This window comes from Anser anser, assembly GCF_964211835.1.
Source record: "Anser anser genome assembly, chromosome: 3".
NCBI lineage: Eukaryota > Metazoa > Chordata > Aves > Anseriformes > Anatidae > Anser > Anser anser.
The window spans coordinates 108,427,804-108,448,252 of record NC_139722.1 but is presented as its reverse complement, the minus strand read 5'-3'; the positions used below and the strand labels follow the sequence as shown (position 1 = coordinate 108,448,252).

General features: G+C 44.6%; 1 protein-coding gene across 2 annotated transcripts in view; it reads right to left on the bottom strand.

Moving 5' to 3' along the window:
* The window catches only part of SYNDIG1 (synapse differentiation inducing 1), a 73,226-nt gene that overhangs the window by 44,751 nt on the left and 8,026 nt on the right, over nt 1-20,449 (bottom strand). The window contains exons 2-4 of one of the 2 annotated variants that reach the window (XM_083828560.1): nt 14,566-15,135; nt 2,416-2,553; nt 1,542-1,834 (exon numbers count right to left, since the gene is read on the bottom strand). In XM_083828560.1, the coding sequence (XP_083684686.1) occupies nt 1,739-1,834; nt 2,416-2,553; nt 14,566-15,045 (714 nt within the window). In that variant the 5' untranslated portion in view covers nt 15,046-15,135 and the 3' untranslated portion in view covers nt 1,542-1,738. Of the gene's footprint in view, nt 1-1,541; nt 1,835-2,415; nt 2,554-14,565; nt 15,136-20,449 lie in introns of those variants that run through there. The other variant, XM_083828559.1, reaches the window with a different exon arrangement.

Below are 20,449 nucleotides of genomic sequence, written 5' to 3'. Positions count from 1 at the left end.
GCATTTATGGAGCGTGGGGAAAATTAATCTTTCCGTTCATACAGAGCTTCTGTGAAACCTTACAACACCGATCCTTGTACAATTCTTTTGCACAGTGACACAGACATATGCAGCGTAAACGTACTGCTGGGTGCTGTGAGATTCAACCCTTTTAATTGAGCTGCAGTGCAAATGTATCTTTAGCAAATCAGGCCTAGATCTGCTGATATATTGAACATCTAAAGGAGCCCAGTTTTACTAAAGAAAAAAAAAAGGTTGTCGCAGGTGCCAAGTCCTGGCACAAAGAATGCAGCCTCCACCTCTGCAGTTCCTATGTGCCACAGATTTTTCCCAGACTGGGCCTTTTTGTCAAACTACCCAGGAGACTTTTGAAACTTCAAAAAGGGTTGGAATGCAAGTACCAAGTTTTGATCTTCAGGTACAGTTCTGACATTTGACAAAGGATGGGGAATGTTAGCCTGCCATTACATGTTAACAAGGGAGCTCAAATTTTATTCAGGAGTTCAAGTTAAAAGATCTCCATAAATAGAAGCTGCACGCTAACAGGACATAATGTTTTACTACCTCACATATAAAAGATCATTCTGAATGCTACCTCGTTTCATCAGCCCTCTCACCTTGTTTTTTAAAGGAGGAAATTAAATGAAAAGAACTGTCCTCATCCATCATTAAGCCCGGTAGTTTCAGAAACATCCCATTAACACTTCGCTGTGCTTCAGTCACCCACACGGGAAGCTCCAGGACTCAAACCAGCAAGTCCCTGGTCCTAACACCCCCTTGGGAAGAGGCCATCAAAACATAATGTAAAGGCAGTCTCTCCTTTTCCGAATACATTCTCTTCCCCGCCTTCACAAGAGCTTTCCCACCTTTCTTATGCTCGTATCAAGGCAGCAGGGTCTTACGGGGTCATGCAGGCCCCTGGGATCAGATCACAGCTATTATGATGTCTTGTCCTTCGTATGCTGGCTCTCAGCACATTAGCTTCTCAGCCAAGCTGCTTTTTAGTACTTTATTATGTTGTTTGTTTTGCATTTATTGAGCTGCACTGGGCTTTCACTCTTTGGATAAATCCAGCTAGCAGTCCCCAGGCCTCCCAAAGGAATGCTACTGCAGGAAATTAATGAATGCACTGTTTTCCCCAACACAGTGCAAATACAGTGCCAGTGATGTCATACTCAGAACCCTTCCTTTGCTGCAGCTTTGGTGAAAAATCCTGCCTTGTCCAAGTACCAAAGTGCTTGTGGCTTCCTCCCAATTCCTTACTTTGTGCTGTCATCATCATCAGGCAAATCCCCTGACCCAAACTTGAGAAATCAATAGCACTCAGACAAGGAAACTTACTATTTTCCACTGGACAAACTTTAATTGTCTCAGAGGCTTTAAAGTTCAATGATAGACCATTTAAATTAAAACAAAACAAAACAAAATAAACAAACAAATAAATAACCAACAGTCATGCCTTGTCTCTTTATTTGATATTAAAGGGCAGGATTCTTCAGATCTGAAGTGCCCGCTCTGTTTTGACAAATACGCCATGCTGGTAGATGTGTAGAGCAGGCAGATAAGAAAGGCAGGCAAGAGGGTGAATGATTTTGGTGCTGCAGAGCACAGAGTGTATTTCCAATAGGCACTGCTACCACCAGCAGATAGAAATACAAGCGAATGTTTCCTTGCAGTCACTGATGAGACTTCTAGTGTGACTTTCTGTCATGTTACATTTTCTGCCCTGCTGGGAAACTCAATAATTACTCTGCAGGCACTTCTGAAGACATACTTGTCGAAACAAATGATGGGGCATTAGGTGGTTGTTAGGCACAGGCTGGAAACTGCAAGCCTGTCTCAGGAAGGAAACAAAACCAAAACACCATTGCTTCTCTGGTAAAAACTACTTATACATTAGTGTTGGACAAAAAGAACAGACTGAGCAATTTTTCAGTGGGAAAGGAAACACTTTCCTGGAAAGCAAATCTGCTTCTGTAGAACAGAAATGAATTTCTACTCCTGTTTTTCTTTTCCAGATGATCAGCTTAGGAACCACTAAATTATTTTACCCAATGGGAAATCTGAATGTTTGATATAGCAAGGGTGTTTTCCACTCAAAATTTGTATACAGAGAAAATCCCTAGCTGTACTTTGGTCAATGGAACCTGACCATTGTCAATTAAAACCTAGTATATTTTGTCAATCCGTTGCTCACTAAAATATCTCACAAGACTACCACTACCACCACAGAGACATAGCAAGGTGGAGAACAGTGTCTCACGCATACACACGACTCTGTTTAACCACCTCCCACCACCCTGAGAGGGTGTCTTGACCACATGCGTGTCTTGGTGAACTTTCCTTGCCAGTGAGGGATAATAGCTACTTTGTGGATGCAAAATTAATAATTAGCAGGATATACTTTAGCATTACCTCATGAGACAGGTAAAAGGCAGCAATTCCCAGTGGCCAGAAACAGCAGAGCATGGAGAACACAGTGAGGCCGAGATGGTCTCTTGGTGGCATCATCAGGAAATTGTCTTCGCTTTCGGTGTCACTTGAGTAATCGCTCTGGAATAGCAAAGGAGAGAGAAATGTAGAAGTGCTGGCTAATTATATCATTATTTCTCCTCCACCATGGGCCAAGGCCGTGATCATCTGCCCATAAAACTCTCACCAGTCACCCCAGGGCGTTTCCTGGAAGACAGGCCTCCAGCACTCATGGTGGAGGCTTCTGGTGTCCCACCCTGGGTTCCCTACCATGCACAGGGCCAATTCTGGGGGCATTTGCACCCTGTTCTTCAGGGTCTGTGCACCCATTCTGCTCTGTTATGGCCCAACAGTGACAGGACCACAGGAGTTGGCATGTCCTCCTGCAGTGTCCACTCGTGATGGTGACATGTAGGAGTGGACACTGTGGCCATGGCACATCCCCCTCCCTGCCCTCCAGAAGTGGTCACAAAGGAATGAATCTCCTGCTTTAGCAGCAGCCTGAGGGGAGGCTGAGAGGTTGAAACCCCTTCATCTACCCCCAGATTAAACAGGAGTGAAGTGGGAGCACAGCTCAGAGGCATGGTGTTATATCTGCAAGTTGTAGGTTGGGATTGGATCTGCTCTGCCATCATGAAAGCTTGGTGAAAGCACCCCCAGCCCCGTGCCACAGTCAGTCCTCTTGTTCTCTCCTACTGCATGAACAGCACTGGTGTCCTCCTTACTAATACCAGGGGATTCCCCACTCCTTATTTCACAGCCTCCACCGCTCTCCCGTGAACTAGAAGGCAAGAAATGAGAAATGATCAGAGATTTTGGATAGAAGAGAGATAGAAGAGAGCCTGTTCTCTGGTTGCTTCTTCCTCACATGCAGGGAGTCCACATGCAACAACAGGCACTGAGGCTGTGGTTATTCCAGAATTTGGAGTAAGAGCTTTGGTGCAAGAAGGGTCCCACAAAGTTTTTAAGTCACCCTGGGAGCATCTCCAGTCTGAGATGAGGTGGCTGAAAATCTTCTCAAAAGTCTTCTGGGGTTGCTTGTTCTTTACTGATTGTAGGAGAAATGCTGTGCAGTACTTAATGAAATAAAGACACTGAAAGATGTCATATTTAGAAACTTGTCCTGTGCATGGGTCCTGTGACTGGCCTTTTAGCCAAAATGAGTGCTAAACTGATATTCTTCCACCAGTGAGTTATAACCTAGAAATTCCTGAACAGACTGCTAGGTGTCCAAGATGAAAATGAAATCATATGCAAAGGGGTAAGTTTCTAAATGACAGCCGACTACTAGTGAGCCATGATTAAGAAGGACCCAGAAAACACAGGCAGCCTAATCATATTTGAAAGACTTAGCATCAGATAAAGCATTTACTTCCTGAACCAACTCATTTGGGAACCAGACAGGTGAGCTGACCCATTGCTTGCTAAGATGGACAGACCACTTCCAGAGGAATTGCTGGGAAACACCGGCCACAGACCAGAGAGGCCTGGGCTGTGGGAGGGACATGTCCCCATGCTCTGAGACTGTGGTGCACAGGAACACCTGCATGTGCAAAACAACTCTGTGGGACACCCCAGCCTGTTTTGTGAGCCTTGATAACCTAGCATAAATGACAAAGCTCTATTTGGCCCAAACTCAATAAAGTCCTGCTTCTGAAAGGACATCTGTTGATGCTGTTGTACAGCTTTTGAGCTTGGTTACTTACCTTTCTGCTTCAATTTTCAGAACAGGGTGTGTAAGTCACTTTTAATATCAATAATCTTTCATTTCGAGAGTAAAAGGAGGGAGGGGAAGGAAGAAAATCCACATCATTGCTGAAACTGTCTCTTGAAACAGTGCCCTTACCTGAATTTCATGACAGGGAAGATAAAATGGAAAATGCTTTTGATTACCCAGTTGTTGGCTGAGTAGCGTGCTGATATTGTATCTGTGGAGACTACCTGTCTGGTATTTCAAATTGCCTTTTGTTGTAGATCAAGATGAAATGTGGCTAAGAAGCTCTAGATAACTTTGATCAAATGATGAACCATAAAATTATCAGTTTTGCTGCTTTTCAGAAAGCATTCTCAGGGTGGTGAAATCATGACACGTTAGACAGTTTCCATGCAAACTTGAGATGTGGCTGTTAGATTGCAAGAGTATAATAGCAGAAGTTTTCTTAATTATGATAACATAAAAACTCTTGTTGGGAAAGATGAAGTCGCTATAGAAATGTACTAATTGAACTGTAGATTTGTGCTGTGAATGCTGTTTTGATGGGTGAAGTCCCTGTAGTATTTATATTGGAGTAGACGATCTTACTGTCACTCACCAAGGGTAACAACAATTCTGATCAGAGAATGTAAAAAAACGTATCTCTTACCCCTTCTGGATAAATGCTTTTTCCTCCAAGCAAGCATTCCTGGCTAATGTTCTAATTTTCTCTTATAATGTGCCCCCCTCCAACAAGCCTGAGGTTATCTAGACATCTTTCCTATCCAGAAACGTTTTTAACATGGGGAAGCTTTTGACAATCTGGCTGACTGTCTTCACTTGGTCGTGATTTCACAAGGGCTGCACACTGGTGCTGATGTGCTGGATACTAGAGTTGCTGAGAGATCAGAATTTCTGTCACCAGTTATAATCGCTTTGGGTTAACTGACTAATCCTGCATAATCAGGAATATTCTTGTCCACAGCATTGCTCCTTTCATGTTTAACAGCCTCTTCATAAACTTACATAGTACTTACTACATCATAATCACACTAATCTGACTGAAAGCTTTTAACTCTTGCAGAAGCTAGAGAATAAAATAACTAATTTTCAAAGTTTGGGTGGTGAGCAAAACTGCACAGACAAGCTTTTCTTTACTTAATATTGGTCTAGATGAGAATAAGCAATCTGAATATCATTTTTTTTTTCCTTGCTACAGTACCACCACCAATACATACTACAGCCAAAGAGTAAGCAATGAAATTAAAACTTGTGTAACCAAAAGAAAAAAAATACTTGGCAAAGAGCATTCCTTTCTTGCTTGAGGTGATGTTCTGTTCATCAGTAGCGAAGAGATCCCTAATTGTTACTCTTGTGGCAACTCCCAGTAACTCCAGGCTTATTACTGAGGTGATAAAGACATGACCAAGTTATCTTCTTTGAACAAAGCTCCTCAAACAAAAGTCATCACCGTCTTCATGATGCTACTAAAACCTTGGGATGGAAACAAAGTAAAATACAACCTGAGGCAGCTGCAATGCAGTAAGTGACAAGGGACAGGATGATCGTGGCTCATCAAGCATCAGCAGCAACAGCTGACCGCCTCTTCAGGATTTTGAGGGATTCACTCCTTTTCAGACCTGACCACCAGTTCCAGCGACTTACATGGTAATGGTGCAACAACTTTTAACCACGACATGCAGAGAATATTTACAGAAGGCAGCATCTTTCCACTTGAAGTCAGGCTTTGTCTTGGAGACACATCTTTATGCTTGCATGTGTAATCTCTGCAAGGTCCACAGTCACTCCCCTTGCCAAATGCGCTGCTCTCTGCAGCCCATGCGAGATGCTGCTGTACGAACAAATACCTGTGCAAACAGCCCTGTAGCAGAAATGACAAATGATCTCTGAGGTTGCTGAGCACACAGTAGGGACTTTCTGCTTTCAGTGGATCCTTTGTAGCAAAAACAGTTATTACAATGACACCAACCCTCCTCATCCTGACTGACTATTTCTGTGTGTCCCTTGCCAACAAGCTTGGAGTTTAGCTGAAAAGAGAGCACAGGATAAAGCAGTCTCCAGTTTCAGTTTATCCACAAGCATTTTCATGGCTGTTAAGAGAAAGAGGTGATTTCAAGAGTGATGGCAATATTGGAGTTGCCAGAACAGGCCCCAGAGGACATCTCCCCAGGGCATGAAATCCTGCAGAAAGCACAGCATGACACAGAATGACAAAGAAGGAAAGCAGCTCTTTTTCTCCTTTCCTTTCCTTTCCTTTCCTTTCCTTTCCTTTCCTTTCCTTTCCTTTCCTTTCCTTTCCTTTCCTTTCCTTTCCTTTCCTTTCCTTTCCTTTCCTTTCCTTTCCTTTCCTTTCCTTTCCTTTCCTTTCCTTTCCTTTCCTTTCCTTTCCTTTCCTTTCCTTTCCTTTCCTTTCCTTTCCTTTCCTTTCCTTTCCTTCCCTTTCTTTCCTTTCCTTCCCTTTCCTTCCCTTTCCTTCCCTTTCCTTCCCTTTCCTTCCCTTTCCCTTTCCCTTTCCCTTTCCCTTCCCTTCCCTTCCCTTCCCTTCCCTTCCCTTCCCTTCCCTTCCCTTCCCTTCCCTTCCCTTCCCTTCCCTTCCCTTCCCTTCCCTTCCCTTCCCTTCCCTTCCCTTCCTTCCCTTTCCCTTTCCCTTTCCCTTTCCCTTTCCCTTTCCCTTTCCCTTTCCCTTTCCCTTTCCCTTTCCCTTTCCCTTTCCCTTTCCCTTTCCCTTTCCCTTTCCCTTTCCCTTTCCCTTTCCCTTTCCCTTTCCTCCAGATGGGACTCCCCCACACCAGCTCTTTGACTCTCTCTTATGCCCACATTTCTAAATGGTGCACACCTCTGCAGCCCTACACTTCATTAGACATAAGTGATGTGGGCAGGACATAAAGCAGATTGTTGCAGAAACTGAATGTAATGAAGGATGAGTAGGAGAAATAAACTTTGTTGGGAGAAGGGAGGTATCTACTTCCCAGACACGGAGTTTGTGGGATTTTGCAGAGCTGGAATTTGGGTGCTGGACAATCTGATGGGAAACCTTGAGTTCTACATTCAAGGGGGGTGCTTCTGGCATTCCCCAAATGACTAGGAGCAGAAGTCAATCAATCAGTCAAATCTGGAAGCAGAAATCACTCGGCACAGTGCAAGGCATTCAGAATCAAAAGGATTCAGAAGATTCAGAATTCAAAAAGATTCAGAATCAAAAACCCATGTGCATCATGCCGAAGGAAATCTTTCACCCAGGAAGAAGGTAAAAAGGCCAACTTCACTTGTAAGATAGCTTTAAGATGCAATTTCATCACAATCTCTAAGTGCCTCTGTGAGTAGATAATTTCTGATCAGACAGCTCTGTTGTTTGGCAGAAAATCATAAGAAACCCCAGTGACTGAAAGCGGAACAGAGGAAGAGCAGACACAAGGTGCAGATTTTTAACAGAGATGGTGATGAACACTTTTCTGCAGTTGTAATGGATTTTCTATTACACAAAGACCTTTTTTAAATTGAAGCTAGCTATCCCTAAAAGCTATGTGCTTTACCTCAGCCGAGACATTACGAGCAAACAAAGGCTCTCCAGGCAGCCTGCCATGGGCTGTCTGTGACATACTGGAGGCTGGACCTGATGGTCACGTAGTTCTTTCCAGCAGCTAAATGCTGGTCACATTGGTGAAGTCAGACAACGAGGTCTGCTGTGAACCACAGCTGCCTGCAATCTTTGATGGACTTGCAGGAAACAGCCCTTTTGGCATGACTCTTTTTTTTTTTTTTTTTTGTCCTTCAAAGCAACCGATTCAGTAACACACAGACTACATACAAAACTGATTTCTGGTATGGACATGTGTGTTCTGCTTCAGATCCAGATGGTCCTGTGGTCAGGCTTTGGCAAGGACCAACATGATGCAACTGTAAGATAATGTGTGCTCTGTTTCCCTCCTCGCAATGCCTGGTTTGGTAATGTGGTTAAACATGAGGCCCTATTCTGACCAGTGCTCTCCATCCCTTTGCTCTTCAGCAAGCAGTCTGTGTTGACCTCACTGCAGCAGATGGTGAAGGCAGCATGCTGGAAGGTAGCTCTCCCAGCAAGGGCTGTAGTCTATCACCGTTCTTCCTCAATGCACTTGTCGCTGAGCATCATCTGGCTGATGCTTTCTTAATGGGTGATGTCTCTAAAGCCTGTTGCCATCAAGGATTCTTTGGCATGTCAGTGTAATATTTATTTACTTATTTATTTGCCTGTTTATTTCATTTACTTTTACCATTTTGAGTTTTCCACTTGCTCCCATTCAATTTTAAAGGTATTTAAATGTTCTGTAGTCCACAAACCCTCACCTGGTCGGTGCAAATTCCTCTTGCTTCCTCAACTCCCTGTCTAAAATGCCTTGCCAGTCAAGCAGCCAGCCTTCCAGAATGGGCTTGCAGGTGTCACCCCTTACTTAGAAAGCTTTTTATAAATCCCCTCACAATGCCAAAATGTTACAGGAGAAAAAACAAAAACAAACCTTGGTGCAGATGTCCAAGCCCATTCTTCCTCCTGAATTTTGTTCAACTACCTTGTGATGCTCTCTGGACACCTACAGCCAGTCTGTCTATAGCTCATCTGTAACTTACACTCAACACATTGCCTCTGGAAGGCGATTACTGCAGAAAGCCATAAACAAATCCATACAGGACTGGGCCAGCTGCCATAGTCTCCTAAATCACACTCCTTTTTGAGAGCAGTAATAACAGCCATGAAGTAAATATCCCTGATCTTTGTGTGAGTGACAGGGGCTTCCATCCAGAACCCCAGTGAGTTCACTGGGAAGGCACATGTGTGGCACTTTAACTGAAAAAGTAACATTACACAGCTCAAGCTAGAGGGGAAGTGACCCTCCACAGCTGTTCCCTTTTTGCTTTGCAGCTGACACAGCTTTCTTAGTGCTCCGCTCCTCAGGGATGTGTGCCCCATCCCCACCTTCTGCTAGTGACAGCGTGCGGCCCACCCACAGCTCCTGCTGCTTAGGGGCTGGAGGCCTGTACAGTGTCAGTCCAGCAACTCAGGGAAGTGATGATGAGAAAGAGAATTGCTCTGGGACCAGGCTGCCATAAGCAAGATTCATAGAAGGGCACTTGGAGACTGCTGGACGTGACTTCCCAGCCATGCTCCCCTCACCTAGGGCTGGCTATTAAAGGTTAATATCCCTTGGCAGGGCTCAGTATCTCCAGACTCCAGTGGCTTCTCCTCTAAGGGAAGAAAATAAATCAAATGCAAATGAAGTGTAATCTCTCGTGTAACCTGTTAATAATGTGCCTGTGAAGGAACATGGAGGCATAAAGCGTGTCCTATGGGGTCAGGTCCGTTGATCCCTGTGCTCGGCCCCTGACAGAAGCAGCAGGACATTGCTGTGCAGGGAGCTCACATAAACCTGGACACTTTGCAGCCCATCCCTTGTGCTCTCCCAGCATCCACAACTGTTGTTCAAGGTATTAGAAAGAAAAACCGTGCCAATTGCTTTTAATAGCTTTTTATGGATCCGTTGTCCATAAATCAGTCTAATCCTTTTTGAACTTGCTGTTCCTCCACCACTACCTCCTATGACAGCAAGTTCACCAAGTGTTCACTGCCCCGTATGTGAAGAACAATTTTAAGATATCTGTGTTAAGGCAATCTCTCAATAGTTCTCTCAAGTTTCTCTCACGTTTCCCCAGCTTCTACTACTGCAGGTTTGCTGAGCAGCAGGTCTGCATTCCCCTTGTCCTCCACCTTCATGATCTTGTGCATCCAAGAGGCTCATACATCCCTCGGCTTTCTCCTCTACAAAATGGAGAGTCCCAACATTTCTCATCGCTTTCTGTAAGGAGGCTGCAGCTTCCTCTTGATCATTTTTGTTACCTTTTCCTATCTCCACTACGTCATTAAGAAGTGAGGACCACAAATACAAATGCCATGTAGATAGTGGGTTGCAGTGAGCTTTTATACAGCAGCAAAATGCTGCCGGTGCCCTGTCTTGTCATCGGTGGTGTTCTTTATGACATCCAAAATTTTCTTGTCTTATTGGCTTGACCTGCACACGGTGCTCTGAAACTTCAGAGAACTGACAAGTAATCTCTTCTCAGTTTCTTTCCTGAGCTGCAGCTCACAGTTAGAAGCTCAGCACCAAGTCCACATAGATTAGATTACTTTTCTGTAAACATATTAGTTTCCATTTATTTACACTGAAACATATCTACCACTGTTTTGAGACTCAGTTTCATGCAGTCCTTCCACGGTTCTTCTCCAGGGGGTGGACACCTCCCCAGGGGGTGTCCAAACACACTTTCTGGATTTCTGGTCCCAGGGGAGGCTCAGGACGCAACAGCTCATCTCTTCTCATCATGATGCAGGATAGTCCAAGACCCTGCAAGCTGGCAGCTTTGTGAGAAGACATGCATGTCGGGGGTTCCCTTGCATAAACCACCTCCATGGCCTTCTCTTTACATTGCAGAAGACACAGAGATGGGAGGTGCTTGGGCATGCTGTGCAGAGCAGTTAGATGGAACAGGACATGGTTTAGGATCCACCTTCTGTCTCTACACTTTTATGCTCATGTCAAAGGGATGGGTTTTCACAGCAGCATCCAGCAATTCACAGGGAGAAAAAAAAAAAAAAAGGAAGTTTTAGCTTGAAAGCATTACATTTCTTTTCTTCTTTCACTCCCCAGAACATTCTATTTATTTCGCTTTGCAGAGACTGTGTCAGACTTCGCTGGGAAAAAAGGTTTTAAGAGAGAACTCAGATGTATTCTTTTATGCGACACATATGAATAATTCAATTTTCTGCCATCAATAGCTTGGATTCCTCTAAATAAGCCATCTATCTAGGGGCTAGGAGGAAGAGTAGCAGGAGTGTAATATGACAAATGATGTTTCTGGATGGCACTGCATTTACACATGAACTCTAACAGGAGAGTATTTCAGCTAGGAGCACATGTAATATTTCACTGCCACCACATTTGACAAGTTGTCTGTCCATTAGTTGTGGCATAAAGAACTCATAAGATATTTATAAGCGTTCCAGAGATACCTAAATAGGGAATCGTTCGATTTCGGGGATGGGCACAGAAAGGAGAAGTTTAAAGCTTTGACAGAATGCACAGCCTTCTGCTTTCATGCCTGGTAATTGCTGGAGCAAAGTGGGGCTGGATATGCTAATGAGAGCTGTTGCAGAGATGTTTTTTCCTCCAGAAAATTGTGATTTCCGTATAATGTTATGCCAGGACCTGAGACACACTTCTGGTAAAGAAATGCCAAAGTTAAATACGGCTGCATTGTTGCAGCGAATGCCAGCACCCCTGCTTTGGACATCTCCTGATCCTCCACTATATCTCCCAGGATTTTTCAAATTCGCTGCACCTGGAGAAGGAAGAAGATGTCTCCTTGTAGGCAAGTTGTTGAAGATATTGATGGTCTGGTGAAACCCATCCTGAAGGGGATGACAGGCAGCAGAGCAGCAACCTCCGCAGCCTGTTGGGTCAGCTCTTCAAACCGAAACCACATCGCTGTCAGTCAAAACAGCTGGCTTTTCCCAGTACATTCAGCTGTGGCAAAGTTTTCTTCAAGAAAACAACAATCTTTCTGCTTGTCAAAAGCCTGACTCTCTTCAAAAACAAAACATTGGCAGGAACACACTGACCAGCAGGGTGCATAAAAGCTGTTCCTGTCATGTGTCCACAGACTCCAGCTAAGTATTACACGGTGGGGCTCATTACAAGAGGATGAGTTAGATTTTTCCACATTTCCAAGAAACTAAATATCCAGTCCTGAAACCCCTGAGGCAGGTGCTTTGCACTAACACAGGCAGTGTCAGAGAGATGTGAGCAAGGCCAGAAAGGAAAAAACTCACAACCCCAGGGTTGTTCTGTCTCCCAGAAGACATTTTACTGAGATGCCTGTGTTGACAATCCACTTTCCTTGCCGGGATATGCATGGCAAGGAGTTAGCTCCCATCTCCAAGAGACCAAAAGACAACAGCTCTTCTGCATGAAGCTTCCCTCTTTACTAAAGTTTACAAAAGGGAAATGTTGTTAGTGTTTTGTTGTAGCTAATGCTATTTTTTTCCCCCAGAAGGAAGTGCCAAAGCAGATGTATAAAGACAAAAAAGCCTTAGAAGAACTAAACTCTGATCTGTTCTTAGGCTATGCATCTCCCATCCCTCCATGAGCTGTGGCATGACAGTCAATGTGGCAAGATACTCAGAAATGTGCCGTTCATCCTGGAAACAAAATTTGAGAAAAAAAATCTCTTTGAGTCTCTCAGTGTGGAAGCAGAAGCTTGCACCTCTCCTATATTATCCTCTCTTGCTGTTCTCCTAACTTTTGCTCCCAGTCCTTCTACTAAACCTCTCCACCCTACTTTGGGTGTATTAGAAATTTAAAAATGCATTTTCTTCTTGTCAGTAACTGGTGGGGAAAAAAAAAAGCTTTCTACTGGGCCAGACTCATGCTGCATGATTCAGATGCTGTATTTCTCATTTGGACAGATAGGCAATTTTTTTTTTTATGTACTTAAAGATCTAGTATGGTTCATTCCTCCACTTGGTGACTGCTGTCTTCAAATACTTTTTTTTTTTTTCCTGGAGTCTCAGCACATGCAGCTATATCTCTAGCAAACCTCTGTACTAATTAAGCCCAGGGAAGGGCATCCTTACACCTCTTTGTTTACGAGCACAGTAACACAGAAGGACAGGAAGGAGAACCCTGGGAAAACGATGCACACACTGTTGCAGCATGTCACAAGCATTTGCAAAGTCATGGGGAGACAAACTCTCTCCTTTCTCTCCTGGAGATCTTGGGAGGAGGAAGGTGAAGTCCCTTTCCCCAGATCTCCAGTTTTACAGGTGATTTTCTGGCAACGAGTGTTTTCTCTGCAAAGCTGATCCAGGCTCCTGTGGTGCCAATGGATAGAATGCCCTACATTGCAAAGGCACTTAAAAATCCCACCAAGAAATGGCAAAATATTCTTGGTACAAAATATTTTGTTGTTGTTGTTGTTTTTCTGCATATTTCCCTGGTCTTTTTTTAGCCCATTCTAGCTAAAGAAAGCCTTGCTGGATTTGGATTGACAGGAGGTAGTCTTTTATTTTTTTCTGCCTCAATGTCAGGCCAGATGTGTCAATAACACCATTAGGCAATTACTGCCTGCTGCAGTCACTTGCATCACAACTGCTGCATGACAGAATCTAGGGCAAAAAGGCAGCATCTAGACCTTTTATTATGATTTTATAAAAAATGAGGTTTCCCACAGCCCCTTTGAAATGCTGCAGAAGGGTGCGATTTGAGCTAGCACCATCATGGGCCCCGGAGAGAAACTTCTTGTCTCCCTGTGGAGGTATTGAATACTACATTACTGGCACACACCAGGAAAAACACCTCTCTCTCTATACCTTAGCAATACAGAGAAAAAGGAGAATAAAACAGTCAGGCTCTTGTTGAGTTGCCCCTGTGCAGGGTGAGACACTGGTATTACAGGAGGTGAAAATAGAAGTTTTAGGACTTGTTAGGTCTCAATGGAGAAAAACCCTGCAAGAGAGAACATGAGAAAATAATCTCTAGATCTCATCTTGGACATTCAGGTTGAAGCTATGCCTTTGCTCCAGACTGCCAAATGGTCTTTGCTAGGTTAGGAGCCTATGATCAATAGTGGAAAAAGTTTTGTAATTAGCAGCATCATGAACACCCTCCATTCCCACATACACTGGCCAGTAAAAATCTACGCTACCTTTGGGCAGCTGGTTTCAGCCAAATAGCCAGAGATTTTCTAAAGTTAAAAATGCATCATTTAAGAAAGAATGAAGTTGATTTCCACAGAGTACCCCATTTGGAGAACAAAATTTATATTACTTTCATGTGAGCAATCAATGAAGCACAGGAACCTAGTGAAAGAAAACATTACATTTGGGGTGTAATGAAGTGTTTCGCTCCATCAGAAAAAAATCTTTTTCAAACGCATGGGATTCATTGTGGCTAGAAACCCAGAGACTTCTGGTTTTGTTTTCACAAAGAGACATGCTTCTTGTTTGAGCCAGTAAGCAAAACTATCAGCTCTATACCCAGCTCAAGTCAGGAGAAAGTATCAGACGATGTTGGTCTGCTGAGTAAGACAAGCTGTGGACAGATGCTCCTGGCCCCAGCGTTACCTGCATTTAAGCACATGGGTCTTCTTCACTTTGTGATCAGCCCATTCACTGGGAATATCCACAGAGTTGGGACCTTACCCAACAAATAAAGATGAGCAAATGCTCACTGTCCTGGATGGAGGAGAGAGCAATACATCTGATCCCAAGAAGACCAGAACTCAGAAGCTGTGCACTTAAGCCCTTTATGTTCTCCCCCCCAAGCCTTCCCCAAAGATCCCGAGTGACATCTGACCTCTAGTTCCTGGAAATCCTCCTCCTCCTCCACATCGTAGGAGAGGGTGTGAATCTTGATGTCATCTGCCGAGAGGTCGATGAACTTGCTGTCCGGGTACTCCAGGCTGTCCTTGGTGGGGGAGCGGTCCTCGATGAAGGTGGTTTCGCAGCACTCCGAGCCGATGCTCTCGCCCCACGAGCGCAGCACGTTCTCTGAGTAGAGGATGATGTTGGGCCGGTAGTGGGACTCCACCGTCTGCTGCAGCATGTTGGGATCCAGGAGCTGCTGCACGGGGTCGCTCCTGCCATTCTCCAGGCAGCTCGGAGAGGAAAGGCTCCCCGCTCGGTGGCTCTGGTACTGCGGGGTTGGGTAGACGGAGACCAGACCATCTCGGCTCTCTGCTACCAAGTTCCTTGTGTTAATTAAACCGTTCCTTTTCCCGGCTTCGGCGATCTTATTGTGCATCAGCACGCTGTTTTGCTCAATCAAGCCATCCATACTGGGAGGTGTCGGAGGGAGAGGGGCGGGCAGTCTGTGTTTTGTTGTACCTTAGAGAGGGGTCACACTGGGGCAGTGACCCCCATTTTCCTGAAGAAGAAAGGAAATAGATACCAAAGTGAGGACATAAGCAGTGAATGGCATATGAAGGCACCCAAATTTGCTTGTCTTTAATATTATCTCAGAAGGAAATACAGCCTCACGTATGCACGCACCTAGCTTTTCAAATATATCTCCACTTGGAAAGACAATAAGTAAAATAAAATAAAATAAATAAAACAAAACAACAAAAACAAAACAAAACAAAACAAAATAAAACCACCAATAACAAAAAAAGCCATGAGGTGAACAGGAGCAGATGATAGTGTGTGGTCACAGAGAACTTCCTGAGATGTCTCAGATGAATGGTGGGCCCTGTTAGAGAAGGGCAATGATGCCCCCTCCATCCCCACCCGTCATTCATGCCACTGTCATTCTGAAGATAATGTGCCCTTCCTCTAAAGGCTCTGAGAAGTGAGGTTTAAAAAAAAAAAACACACACACACCAAAACTAAACAAAGATAAAAGATAAAAGAACCGTTTTCAGTTCTTGGAAAGCTGCAATTACAAAGGTCAGGCAGCTGGTGTGCTCAGCTGTCAGTCTCTTCAGCTACCTTTCACCCTTGGCAAGTGCTTTGCTACCCTTTGAAAATACAGCTGAAGCAAAAAGGAGACAGCTCTCCTTAAATTGACTGAAAAAAAACAACACCTGAAGGTGAGATCAGATCTGACCCAGATGAATTAAACCTCCTCTGGACAGGACCTCAAATCCCCAGCACTGCTCTGGGTGTGCTACTTCTTCCAACGCCTCTGAGACTGTCCAATGGTGACAGATCAAAGGGCTGTGACGAGGCTGCTCAGCATGAGCAGCCCCATCCTGATTCACCAAACAGGGGCACAACTGCTTGAGCCCCAGGACCTGGTCACTTCCTTTTGCACAGGAAAAACAATTGCTGTCTGTCTCATCAGCTCACCAACCTGGCTCTGTTTTGTGTGGCTTGCACAAAGGTATAAGAAATCAAAGGGATAGCTCAGAAGGCTAAAAGTACTTTTCCCCGGACCAAATACTTTCTCACCAGGACACCTCTTCTGCTCAGGTGCAGCCAAAGGAATAAGCTTTTTGAAATATGGTTGTACGCATCACGGCAGCAATGAGCTCAGGATTTTGTTTCTGGGCCCAAGCATAGGAATCACATGAAATGTTGCACAGGAATCACGTGAAATGTTTCTGCCTTCAAATACACTTTTTAAGGTTCAAATACACTTGTTAAATTGTTAAGGTAGGACTACCTGTCCCCAAAGTGCTGCTTGGAGGAAAACAAGAATTGCAAACAAACATACACATGTATTATTTTTACTTGATGCTTTCTCTCTATTTCTCCTTTATATCAGAGACCTTCTAACAAAGCAATGGCTAGAAAAAACTAAATGTATTTCCTCTATAAAATTTTAGCCTTCAAAAATTTTCTGTCTCCCTTTTGGCTTACAAGAGATATTTAAACCCCTAAGAGCTGGTCTTCTGCTCTTACACTAGGAATGAAGTAAGAAACTCATTTAATGTGCAAGAAAGCACTTGTTTTAACATGTAGAAAACCCATTTTAATGAGTTGGCAAATAGTTCAGAATTTGTTCTAAATGAGCTGTCAGGAAAGCTGCACAAGTGAAAATATATGATGGTGGGATGCTGTGGAATTTACGCTGTGCTTCTCTCAGCCCCAAACCTGGGGAACATGCTGGCAAAATTGAAACGATTTGCAAATTAGTTTGGAAGCTTGGACTCAGTTTCACCAAAGGAAAGACCTAAATCCCTTTGCAGCAGCTAAGATTGACAGCAGGTGCTCTGCCTTTCCAAGGAAAACTCCTTTCCATATGAAACTACGTCTGTGCTAAATGAACAGAGGACTGTGCCCTCTTTCCACTCACAGTGGGGTGACACTGAGTAACAGCTTGTGCCAACACGGACATGGTGGTGTAAGGTGAAGCTGCTTTTGGAGGAAGCAAGAAGAGAGTAGATGGGGAGGCCAACATGTCACACGTGCCTTAGGACTGGTCCTTGCAGAAATACCATCTTCCATCCACTGCTCTGCAAGCATCATGGTCCCATAAACACTGCCAACATGCACAGTCTCCTGTAGGTTACCGAGCAGTCCCAATTTCATTGTTTAGGCTCCAGAGGCACAGTGGGACCCTGACACAATTTGAGTTGGGGAATACCTGCTGCTTTACCCAGGTTTGGTGGGGTCATTTGCTAAGGGGATCGTTCTGTCATCTCTCTAACTGTTTGCACGTAATCATTCCCCTTCTTCCACCCTCCCCTCCCAGAGAAACAAAAGGAAAGCACATCGCCAGAGGCAGGAGCTGAGAAAAACTCGGCGATTAATGAGTAAGTTGTCACAAGGCTTTGCTCAGTTCCCCCTGAGCCAGCCTGAAAAATGTGCAAGGCTCCCTGACACGTGACATAAACTGTTGGCCCCACTGAAGTCAGAGAGACTTCACCCAAAACTGCAAACTGTCTTAGAGGCATTCTTAGCTCTGGCATTAGTCCAAGCAAACAGAGATGGTCAGCAGAAATACTCTACAATTCTGCCACAGATGTAGCAGGAATGGGAAGAAGATGTACAAACCAAATAGATACCCTCCCAGAGAAACAAATGAAAGGGTCAATAATTTGGTCACTGCATCAATGACTGCAGCAAAGCGTGGGCCAGGTCTTGCTTCTTGGTGCACTCACATCATTCCAACAAATGTGTCTTGTCTGGTTTGAGTAGCACTTGGGAAAATGCCATTTTAAAGCAGCTTTATCTCATGCCTTCGAGCTGCACTGTCAGATTCCCTTCATGTTGCCTCTACACTCGTGTATCATCCAGATAATGCTTGGCTCTGGAAATGCAGGTCTCACCCCAGGCATTTCATTGACAGCTATACTGTCTTCATGGAAAATGCTTGCTTCGAATTCGTGCAAATGAGGCTCTGCACAAATAGTGACACCAGGGCTGGCTGGTGTGCAGACTAATATATGTTCCTCATGTAATTTTTGAGAGGTCATTTTGAAAGGGTTGGATTATGAGGAAGGTTCGCTCCCACCTCCTTAAAGCTGTCTTACATGGCAAAGGTCCAAAGTCGTTGGAAACAAAAGCCATCCTTTGGTCCTTTCCACACTCCTCAGGAAGAAGAGGAGAAAAATAAAGAGAGGCCACAGGGAAAAATGCTTCGGCATGCCCAACTGACATGAGACCCAGGAGCGCTTAAGGAGGTCAAAAGGATGTTGATGTTGTCAGGATTTAGGACTGTCCCGAGACACCCCTTGCTCCCTTTCCAATCGCTTTCCCAGCTGCCTTTCCAATTGGCTGTTAAAAGGAAGATGAAGACTCAACAACACTGGAAAAGATAATTTGGCTCCAAAGTCTGTGGAGTGCCAACAGATATGATTTTGTAAAGTCCTGAACCAGGACTGCTTATGATATATTTGGGATTCTACAGCTGATATCTCTACTATCCCAAGGACCTAAAGGCAGCTATGATACATGCTCCCTCATCACCCACACCACCAAAGTGTTATCACGCCCAACAGCCCGGCTTCAGCCTGTGCCCTCTCCCAGGCAATACCCAACCAGCAGTAAATAAGTGCCATGGATGTTTCTGAGAGGTACGAAGGGCAGAACCATCTTGTTTGGGTAAGTAAGAGACTTTAGTGGCCTGGACACAGTTGATGTTGGACCATTCAGCTTGTGGACGATAAGGTGGATCCAGGCCTGCCTCGTTTAGTAGATAGGACAGAGCAGGTGGTGTTTGCTTAGTCCTTCCACGGATCTAAGCATTTATCTGGCCAGCGCCTACCTGCTGCGCATCTAAACCAGTCTTGTAAGCCAATCTTGCAGATTCTGAGTGACACTTTCCCCTTGGGATTGGGGAGGATGGAAAGAAAACATCTGAAATGAAGCAAGGACAAGACAGGAAACATCCTTCCTACACACAGCTGCTCCAGTAAGAGGGCTAATGCATTGCTCAGGGCATTCTCTCCGGGGCCCTGCATAGCTGTGCAGCTTGCATATGCCTCGGGGAAGGTCAGCAAAGAGAGGTGTGGATGGCAGCATGCAGTCAAGGAAAACTGTCACTTCAATCCGTAGCTGGCTGGCTACCTTTCCAGAGCTTGACCCAATGTCTCAGCCCTGCAAGTGTGTGGCTTAGAGGTGAGGAAATGGTGAGATTCTTGTGCCTTTCCATTATACTACCTTAATAGCTAATGATAATAATAATAATAATTAATAACAATGGGGCATTGATTTTTCTTTTCCAGGTGAAATTCCTGAGTGGCTGGCCATTAGGTTTAAATCAATAACACCTTGATTGCCAGTGCATTTTGATGCACAGCCAAAACAAGGTCAATGGCTGTCTGGGGAAACTGAGAAACTGTTGAGGTGCCCAGAGATTCTTTATCAATAAGAAAAGAGGATTAAGTGTTGTCAGCCACAAATGAAATCTCATGTCTTCACTGATAAAAGCGAACCATTTCTGGGCTTTTCTCTCCTGAACCATTGGCTGAAGAGAGTTAAATCACACTTCCAAGGCCATTGTTGCCTGCTGTTATCCTGGTGTTGGTAGGAGAATTAGACTTATGGCCTGGAATTCATTTCACCTACCTGACAATATTTCTTGGGAGAAATTAATTGCAGTTATGCAAGGTGCATAGGACAGTCAGGCAGGCAGTCTCTCTGTAGAGCAACAATACACCTGCAATCCACAAGTGAGACCCTTTCAACTTAATACTAACCTTCAGGTAAGTGAAGAAAGTGTTGTGAGTCCTCCAGGTTCAGCTGGAGGAGCAAGGGACAAGGGCACGTGGTTGTGAATGATGCTTGGGGGCAAAAGGCTCAGAGCCTGTACTCTGCCTGCAGGGCCTCCTTGGAGGGGAGGCCGATCAGTCACCATCCTTTCATTAAGGGCTTTTCCTGGCCTGACCTGCTCCAGGCTCACATGTTCACAACTCACAGGCAGGTGCTAAAATGAAGACTGCCCCAATTTCCAGGCCAAGCTGCAGCCTGGAGGATCCCGGATGGCAGCGCGACTGAGCAGACATCCTCTGATAGACAACCTGAGGCAATCAGAGGATGTCTTCTCCGCAGGGAGCCAACACTCAAAGCAAAAAGAGAGCCACTCTCATTGTGTAGGACCTCAGCGAGGCCTCAAAATGATGCTGACAGGAAAATGAAACTCATCAGAGCCCTTTAAATAAGAGAGCTGTTCCATCTGCTCCAAGATGCAGAGTTAATTTAACTGGTTTGATTCAGGTTTCATTTGTCTTCACACGGTTTGAATTTCTTCCCACAAATCACTCACTGGTGCGCAGGCTAACCAGAAATAATTC